At 39.2% G+C, this 9,646-nt stretch overlaps 2 protein-coding genes across 2 annotated transcripts; both read left to right on the top strand.

Moving 5' to 3' along the window:
• Positions 1 to 376: 376 nt before the first annotated feature.
• LOC133903337 (putative wall-associated receptor kinase-like 16) lies at positions 377 to 5,361 on the top strand. The gene is made up of 4 exons (XM_062344661.1): positions 377 to 748; positions 2,191 to 2,667; positions 3,685 to 3,834; positions 3,910 to 5,361. The coding sequence occupies exons 2-4, from the start codon at positions 2,328 to 2,330 to the stop codon at positions 5,157 to 5,159; spliced, it is 1,740 nt and encodes a 579-aa protein (XP_062200645.1). The 5' UTR covers positions 377 to 748; positions 2,191 to 2,327; the 3' UTR covers positions 5,160 to 5,361.
• A 1,226-nt stretch (positions 5,362 to 6,587) lies between these two features.
• Positions 6,588 to 7,599, top strand: LOC133903715 (uncharacterized). The gene has a single exon (XM_062345157.1). It carries the CDS (start codon positions 6,691 to 6,693, stop codon positions 7,522 to 7,524), a length of 834 nt encoding a protein of 277 aa, XP_062201141.1. The 5' UTR covers positions 6,588 to 6,690; the 3' UTR covers positions 7,525 to 7,599.
• Positions 7,600 to 9,646: the final 2,047 nt, after the last annotated feature.

Here is a 9,646-nt window from a genome sequence, read left to right as displayed (position 1 = left end):
TTATATTGATGTAATATACTTGTGTGAGTGGTGTTACATAAAAATCTTAACTTTTAAATTAAAAAAAACTTATGCTCGTATCTATGTGTCTTAAGAGTGAATGTAATCGATGATATGATTAAAACTAAGTTTAAGTTCTAGCGATCAACAATATTACAAGAAATATTTATGCTAGAAAACTGTGTACATAAAGTTGAGGTTGCAGACATACAACCAGATGCGTTGTGAGTAACGAAGATGTAGGTGAGGTCGTGGCACGGAAGAGCAACAAGACGGAGTGAGCACTTCGGGCGTTTCGGACTGAGGGGCTGCGGCGTGTACGTGCGGGCAACTTGGGTTGTCCGTGAAGGACACGACACGGCGTCGGGCTGGATCAGGTTTCCTGTCAGTCTCCATCAAGCGTAGCATGTAACAGAGGCCAAAGGTTGCATGTGCAACCGCATGCAGGAGGGCCCACGGGTGTCCCATTAATGCAAGTGCAGGAAAAAAAGGTACCCAGTTGTTTTGGAAGTTGAACTCCAGTCTTGCACCTCTGGATTTCTCGGCGCGCACTGCTGGAGTTTGCAGCCGAGTATAAAAAAAAGGCCTCGGGCCTGTTGTCTTGAGGTAGAGTAGAGCACAGAGATAGTGCAGGTGCCGTTGAGACCGAGAGAGAGGAAAAAAAAAAACTCGTATAGGGCTTCATGAATTCGTGAAGAATTCTTATAGGATGCTTGTAAGAGGCATCTACGTAATGAGATCAAATTTTGTAAGTTAATGTGTTGATATGATTCCGTTCCTTTTCTTCATTCTTCGTTTTGCATGCTCTTTTTGGTTTCTATGGAGTTCTTGTTTTAATGTGATTTGTTTTTATTTGATCATCCAAAATCATCCTAAGTATCAAATCAATATTTAAAAAATTCCATTGGTTAATCTTTCGTAATTCTTTCTTAATCAAGAAATTAGAATTTAATCAATTTTTGTCATCATCTGTTTTGAATTTTGAGAACAATAAAATATTGTATTTTTATTTATTTTTTAACCTATCGCCCATTAAAAGGGTGACAATATGTTTAAAAAAATACGACAGATACCTATTCATGCTATTTTTTCAAACGGGTGTCTAAAATTTCTAAATTTGAAATTTTAAAATAAAAATATAAAATAATTCCTGTATTTAGAACGTGGGAGGGGGGATGTTACAGCAAAAATGTATCTTTTTTTATATCAGTTCCATAGCTTGTAGCTTCGAGCTTTAATGTCTCTGCACTGGCATCATTGTTGCCCGGGTACCTGTCATACATAACAACGAGATCTCAGTGCCACCTACACCGGTGCAAAGGCATTAAAGCTCAGCGGCATATAATATGGCGCGGCTAAAAGGGGTCCATTTTTTAAATAAAGTTCTAGGTCCAAATGAGGTTTTACCAAGTAATAAACAATTAGGGGCACCAAAAATGTGCCATTTTGAGTGCCAACTAAGTCCACGTCAAGGAAACGTATACCACCTGGTATACAGATGTGATAAGTCGCGCATATGTTTCATTGAATTTCACATAGATTGTCAAATATGTCTACAACTCTAAAGCATTTCAAGCATGAAAATTAGGAGAACTATTATTACTTGATATGTAACTGAGAAAATCAAAGGAACTGAGAATAACAATATATAAGTATTTAACTATGATCATAGTAATTATTTCACACATATTTCATTTTGTTAGATTAAAGAAGATTTATTCTACGATGAAATAATGTTCCGGCCTTTGAACCAAGTGGGTACACGTAGCCATTACATAGAAGAAGGAGAAAAAAAGAAAAAAAAAAGACTAAAACTGATCATGCACAAAGCAGTACCAATCTCAAAACAAGACTAAGAGCTCGTAACAACCGTACACTTCAAGTCGATGAAAAGCTTTCTTGTTGGTATTTCAATTGCTCATGTAGGGAGAGAAAAATACTAGCACCTATTGTCTTCCACCACAGATTGAGAGGATCTCGATGACTCCTCAAAATCTGATGTTCGCCCATTTGAATTCATAATCAGATTCGACCATTTGAAGTATTTTTCATGCAGAAGTTATTTGATTCCAGTATTTATGTCTTATAACACTAATTGTTGGATCATTATTTTTACACAAAGGAAACTAGAAAAATATTTTTTTCTTGTAAAATTAGTGGTGAACCTCACGATTTGTTCACTGAATGCAGGATACAATCCAATTCAACTAAAGGAAAATTGTGCTCAGTCATACGGGAATATTGCGGTTCCATTTCCTTTCGGTTTACAGGAAGGCTGCTCTGCAAGGAAGCTATTTCAACTCAACTGCACCAATGTGACATCGTCCATGCTCCAATTTGATGATGACCATGTTGTGATGTATATAAATCTTACGGAAGGTCTTGTGGGCATTAGATTTACCTCACGTTATGAAGATCAAGAACTTGGAATGTACGTACCAGAAGAACCAAGTCTGTTTGTTGGTTTTGGGGAATCTGTGGTCTTAGTGCATTGGGCTGCTGCCAATCTAACATGTCAGGAGGCTCAGAAGAACCTCTCGAAATATGCATGTGTCAGTACGAACAGCAGATGTTTAGGTGTTAACTCTATGGAGGGTTATGTTGGATATCGGTGCAAATGCTTAGATGGTTTTCAAGGAAATCCATATATAACTAATGGCTGTGAAGGTATAACTGTGGTCCCCCTCTCTCCCTTTTCTCCTCCCCCACTTTCCCCCTGTTAGATTAACTATTTCTATGCTACACTGGAGAACAACTTACATCCTCAATTTTGTATATTAAGTATATATTATTTGGAATTGTTGCTTAACATACAAGTCCACTTAGAAAATCAAAGTTGTTGTTATTGAAAAATTTTCACTCTCTACCTTTGCTTTAAGCAGGCATATCATACACATTTACGGGCTTGTATGATCCCACATTAGTTATTGCTACGAGTGAATAATTGTTGCAATATACAAACATTTTCTACTCTAAAGAGAGATGATAAATTGATATTATCTGCATTCTATATATGAATAGTAGCTTTGGTGTGGTTGCAAGTTACTATGTGCGCAATGGTGAGATCTCAAGTTCGACTGCCATCGGTGATGAACAGAGATCTGGCAAAGCCTTGTGAAAAATCCTATAATCCTTGGAAGCCCATGATGCCAAGACTGTTTAATTTTTATATTTACTTTTATCTATTCCCATGACTTGAGCTGTTATAGGGACAAATATGAGAGGAATATGATTCTTTTTCATGCTTCTGAGTCAGCATTCAGCATAAATGAGAGTTCAAAATTTATTTTTATTTCTCACCATTGACATGAGACTACAGTAGCAGAAATAAATTCTCTTGTTGCAAAGTCACACCCTTAAAAGTGTACATTTTTGTAAGAATTGTTGTCTTGAATGGCATGCATATTTGAATGCGTTAATGTTGATTATTATATATACAACTTTTTATATAAAATTATATTTTTTGGGAAATTTTGCACTTTACTTTTTATGTACAATGGTCAAAGATTGAATACTTGACAACAATAACACTAGAGAGAAACGTTTATTACTTTCATCTGAAACATTTAGGGCCTAAAAACAATTTTATTATCTGAATCTGAGATCAATCGTTACTTCCAGCTTAGCAATGTCGTTTGCCATTTGTATGCGGGTTTCTCATTTTACAGTTAATTATGTTTCCAGACATTGATGAGTGCAAAACGCCAGGCATTTGCAAAGGGGTATGCCATAATGTTGTAGGGAGCTACTACTGCACAAATTGTCCTGGTAAAACAGAGTACGATACAACAACAATGCAGTGCAGTTCATCCAAAAGACAGAATCTTCTCTTTGGTATGTTCTCTGGTCGACTTTAGTCTTTAGAACTGAAAATTCTATGAAAATAACATTAATCAAATATCTTATTAGGTGTGATCATTGGGCTTAGTGTTGGCTTTGGCATTCTACTATCTGCCTTGGGTGTGATGTTTCTCATCCGTAGATGGAAAAGGGACATTGAAAAGCAACTACGAAGAAAATATTTCAGAAAAAACCAAGGCCTTCTCCTGGAACAACTAATATCATCTGATGAGAATGCCAATGACAAGACAAATATTTTTTCTTTAGAAGAGCTCAAGAAAGCAATAAATAACTTTGATCCATCACGTATCCTTGGAAGTGGAGGCCATGGAATGGTATACAAAGGTATCTTGTCAGATCTGCGTGTGGTAGCAATAAAAATGCCTAAGATCATAGAGCAAGATGAAATCAGCAATTTCATCAATGAGGTTACCATTCTTTCTCAGATAAATCACCGCAACATCGTACGGCTCTTTGGATGTTGTCTTGAAACTGAAGTCCCACTGCTTGTGTACGACTTTGTTCCCAATGGTTCTTTGTTTGAAATTCTCCATGCTGATGCTAACAATGATTTCCAATTGTCTTGGGATGAATGCTTAAAGATTGCTTTAGAGGCCGCAGGAGCTCTCTGTTATCTTCATTCCGCAGCTTCAATATCAATCTTCCATCGTGATGTGAAGTCTTCTAATATACTTTTGGATGGAGACTACACTGCTAAAGTTTCAGATTTTGGCGCATCAAGATTGGTCCCTATTGATCAAACCCATGTTGTTACAAATGTACAAGGCACTTTTGGCTACTTAGATCCTGAGTACTACCACACTGGGAAATTAAATGAGAAAAGTGACGTGTACAGCTTTGGAGTGGTACTTGTGGAGCTCCTCCTTCGGAAGAAACCTGTTTTTACAAGTGAGACAGGGATAAAGCAAAATTTGGCCAACTATTTTCTTGGGGAACAAAAGGTGAAGCCTATTACAGGCATAGTGGCTCCTCATGTTCTCAAGGACGCAACAGAGCAAGAAATCAACATGGTTGCCTCCCTTGCGGAGAAGTGCTTGAGACTTCGTGGTGAAGAAAGACCTACAATGAAGCATGTAGAGATGACATTACAATTGTTGCGAGCAGAAAGGTTGAACTCATACCGTGATGTTATTGGAAACAAGAAATACATGGAACCATTTTTAGGTACAAGCACTACAGCCTATTCTGAGCCATTGGGTTTTGACTTTTTGGGCGAGAAAGCTACTTCCGAATCCCAACAATCCAAGAAATGTTATAGCTTGGGGCAAGAGTCTTCTTCTGCCACTCTGCCGCGTTAAATATGTCATCAGTTCTATACAGTGTGTACTTTTGTTATAAATACCGATTGTCTATTTAGAAGGATACAATACTATGGATTAGTTTACTATCCAACTATTTAATTTAGAGGCATTGGTTCCTGAAAGAAGACTATTTTGTCAAGAATCATGTAGCGATTGTTGGACAGAACACCTGATGGTCAAAATATTCACTTATCTACTATTTATAAGTCATTAAATTGCTTGATAATTTATGTGTTCATAAATGATTAGCATTGATGGACTTTTTTATCTCCTGGTTTGAGGCTAATTAGGAATTTTTGGGCTAGATTAGGAATGGAGCATTTGGCTCCACCACTAAGTTCATATTTTTCGAATTGCTCCAGTTTACTGTTTGAAATTTGTTTGTGACCAAAACTGGAATCATTGCTCCATTTTTATCCATCCTCCTACTAAATTAAACTACCCCTAATAATCAATGGCTATGATTCACCCCAAGACCTCTTTTGGAGTAAGTGGGATTGATTGGAAGAGAGAGAGAGATTGCCCCAGGAATGTTTAGGTCCTCCCTTTCGAAACAGGCCCAAAATGAGCCCCATAAATATCACAAAAATGATAATGGCCATTCTTGTGGGAGCACTCTTACATCCAGCCTCTTAATTCATCGTAACCGCACGTCCAGCTTTGCATGTGCCTTTGCTGCTTGCAGGAAGAGACAAAAGAGAGTCTCTCTGAGCTAATCATATCTTCAATTTCCCTAGCCCGATCGATGAAACTAGCACCTAGTTCTATTTACCAAAGTATACCCTTTTCCTTGACTGCTACCAGCCAGGGGCGGACCTCTTATGATGCAAGGGTATTCACTTGAATACCCAACATTTTTGCAAAATGAATATATATAGTTTAGTTGGGCCGATTTTTTCTTAAGTCCTGCAGCCAGCCAAAGTCAGCAGTCGCGTAGGCCGGCAGGCGCAGCGGCAGCGGGCCAGCACTCAGCAGCCAAAGTGCCAAACGCAGGTGCAGCGCAGGCAGCCAGGCACCCGGGCGGCCGGGTAGACAGCCGCAGAGCAGAGCTGCGCAGGGCCGCAAGCGAAGGCTGCTCAGCTGCTCTGGCGCAGTGGCGCTCTGCTGACTGCTACTCAAGCTCAACAGGCATTCAGGCAATCAGGCAATAGCTCAAGTGACAAGTGCTCACTCTGCTGCTGGGGTGCTGGCGCCTGGCTGTGGCAATAGTGCAGCACTGCAGTCCACAGCACGGCAGCAACCAGCAGGCAGCTCCAATCTCCACCGCTCCACCTAATTAGCAAGTGAGAAATACTCAACTAGTGAACCCAATCTATTTCTTAATTGAATTAAGAGATGGGTTTAGGAAGACCGGTAGATACTCGTTGGGGATCTTACTATAAAACTATTATGCATGTTATCTCTTTGTAGTTTGTATCCTTCAATCCGACGAGTTCTCATAAAGGTTAGAAAAGATCCCTCTCAAGGCGCAGAAGCTACACAAGCTCAAACAATATTGAAGTCGTTTACTTTATTTGAGTTTGTTTTCATGGCACATTTATTGCTAACCATATTTGGGTACACAGATGATTTAAATCATGCTTTGCAAAAGAGGGATCAAGATATTGTTAATGCAATAGAGCTCATCTATGATACAAAGACTCAACTACAGTTTTTGTGGAAGGATGGTGGATGGACAGATTTTCTTAAAACTGTCAATTCCTTTTGTGACAAGCATGGCATCAAAATTCCTAGTATGGATGATTTTTACAAGCCAGTTGGAAGAGACAGGAGATTCTTTCCAAAAGCTAACAATCTACATCGTTTTCATGTCGACATGTTCTTAAGTGCCATTGATAGGATATTGCGAGAGCTTAATGACAGATTTGATGAGGCAAACACAAATTTGCTTCTTTGCATGGCATCATTCAATCCTGTTGATTCATTTGTTGCGTTTGACAAGGATAAATTGGTTAAGCTTGCTCAGTTCTATCCTAATGATTTCTCAAGCATTGAAATGATTCATCTTCCTTTTCAACTTGCACACTTTGTTACTGATATGCGTAGAGATGAAAGGTTTAGAGCAGTGAAAAATCTTGTTGAGCTATCCATTATGCTTGTTGAAACAAAGAAAAATCTCAACTATGATATTGTGTACAAGCTTCTCAAATTGGTATTACTTCTTCCTGTGGCAACTGCTAGTGTTGAGAGGGTATTTTCTTCGATGAATTATGTGAAGAATAAATTGAGAAATAGAATGGGGGATCAATATTTGAATGATTGCTTGGTTACCTTTTTGGAGCGTGAATTTTTTGTCCAAATCAAGTATAATGACATCATAAATCGGTTCCAAGCTATGAAGAAACGCAAAGTTGAATTGTAATTTTCTTTACATATTTTGTAATTTGGATCATTTTGTAACCTAATTTAAGTTATTGTGGACCATTTATATTTTGGATGGAACAACTTTTTTTTTTTGCTTGAATACCCAGTTATTAAATCCTGGGTCCGCCACTGCTACCAGCCACCAAGAAAATGTGTTTAGCTGAAAGGAAAACATAGTTTCTCAGCAATCTTATTTGCACTATACAGTTGTACTAGCCATAATTAATTGCACCATTTGCACATGCATAAAGAGAAAACAGAGGTTTAACATATAATTTGTTTGCACCATTACACATTCATACACTATTCTTCCAGTTGTGAGCCAACATGTGACGAATAGTCCCATGATATGTGCATGTACAAGTGAGTTAAAAAAAATCAGCAAGCAATTGTGCCAGTCTCGTGAGATGTGCAGAGGGTAAAGTTGAATAAAAACAGAAATATAAGGTTGTAATTTGTCATGTAAATCAATTGTCGAATGGTTTAGGAAGTCTTCTAACAGGAAGGAACCAATTTTTTCGACATGAGGGAATTTTGGCATTCAGGCACAAGAATGCTTTGTGGCAAAGATTCTAAACTTGTATTAGCAAGCATTGTGGTCACGCAAACCGATCTTGAGTGATTTTACCATGAGCAGGGAGATCATGGACAGACCAACCTTTGTACATCCATCCACTCATGGTCTACCGTGTTAGTACTCCAGGCCCAGAGGAAGAAGCTACCGAACAAACCCCGAAGTCCAAGCGGAGCACTCAAGCCCGAAAAGATAGCACTCGCTATATTGGGCCGGATTGTGTCTAAGACCTGTGTTCACAGCTGGACACTAGCATGCGTCGCCCATATATGTTCACGCATGTGTGACGGTGTGGGGATGATCAGCCGAACGGCTAACAACCTTCTTTCGCAACTAGCTAAGTACTCGTGTATTACAATATAAATATAAATATTTGGTATAGTAACATCAAATATAAACTCAAGTATAGAGATGTGGGTACGCTATGGGAGCACCGACCAACGAATACATCGGGAGCTATACCGTAGTTTGATTTCAGATTGGGTCCAAAAAGAAGAGATTATTTGTTGGTTTCCCTCATAATTTTTTCATTTATTGTTTTTAGTAAAACAAGTCATATATCCGTAGGTGGTAACAAGGCAGGGAGGCTAGAGTATGAGGGCGGATGATAAAAGTGAGTAAATTATTCAAATTTTAGGGATTTTTATTAGATGGAAAGAGAGTAAGGGAAATAGGTGACGTAGAACCAACTTGTGTTTTATATAGTACAGATTCATCTTCTACCCTAAACTCTCCTTCTCTGAATCCCAATTTTATATTGCTTTGCTCGTCGAGACTTCCCTCTCTCTGAGGTCGTTAACAAGCAGGGTGCGATGGATCTAGAAATGAAAATCATCCTTGACAAATTGAAGAATATCGGAGAGAGGTTAGAGGGCGTGGAGAACTGCATTGATGGGGTGGAGAACACCATCGTCAACCGGTTCAAAGCGGTAGAGGATGCCGCCGTTGATCTGAATGCCTGGAAGCCGAACATGGACACCACCATGGAGGATCTCCGCCTCAAGGACGGTGCCCTCGACAAGCAGATTAATCGAGTGATCCTTGATCAAGGAACGACCACGCCGGGCATCTTCACCATTCTGGAGGCGATCGTGGTGCTCAACTCTGCCGACAACCCAGTTGTTGGCCCCGATGAGCACTACATCGACAAACTTACTAAGACCATGCATACGGTTTGGTCATGACTCTGCTGGTCAAGCATGCATCTCATTCCCACCCTCCCAACCCATTAGATTCTTCCATTCTTTAATTTTTTAGGATTCCAAGGTCTGGTTGTAATGGAATTATAATACACGTAGATTAGTGACCTATTATAAGTTGGCTGACGTTCAAGTGGTGTTGTGAACGTGTCAAACATGCCACAGCATATATCATGTATGTTTCATTTTTCTGGCTATCGATAGTCGTGAGCTCGTTGCAGCCCTCTACAGTGGGAACTAGATAGATCTAACTCTTGTATCAAATTCTCAAACGGAGAAAGGGGAGAGCTCCCCATTCCTAGTCCTCCTGTAGCCGGATTTCTCACAACCAAAAGTTTATATGTTGC

This window comes from Phragmites australis, chromosome 21 (assembly GCF_958298935.1).
Source record: "Phragmites australis chromosome 21, lpPhrAust1.1, whole genome shotgun sequence".
Classification (NCBI taxonomy): Eukaryota; Viridiplantae; Streptophyta; class Magnoliopsida; order Poales; family Poaceae; genus Phragmites; species Phragmites australis.
The sequence above is the reverse complement of the archived record's forward strand: the minus strand, read 5'-3'. Positions and strand labels throughout refer to the sequence as shown.

Coding starts and splice junctions, on each gene's coding strand:
- LOC133903337 (XM_062344661.1), top strand. CDS start 2,328: ATGCTCCAATTTGATGATGACCATGTTGTGATGTATATAAATCTTACG. Junction 2,668..3,684: donor TATAACTAATGGCTGTGAAG/GTATAACTGTGG, acceptor TTATGTTTCCAG/ACATTGATGAGTGCAAAACG. Junction 3,835..3,909: donor AAGACAGAATCTTCTCTTTG/GTATGTTCTCTG, acceptor ATATCTTATTAG/GTGTGATCATTGGGCTTAGT.
- LOC133903715 (XM_062345157.1), top strand. CDS start 6,691: ATGGCACATTTATTGCTAACCATATTTGGGTACACAGATGATTTAAAT.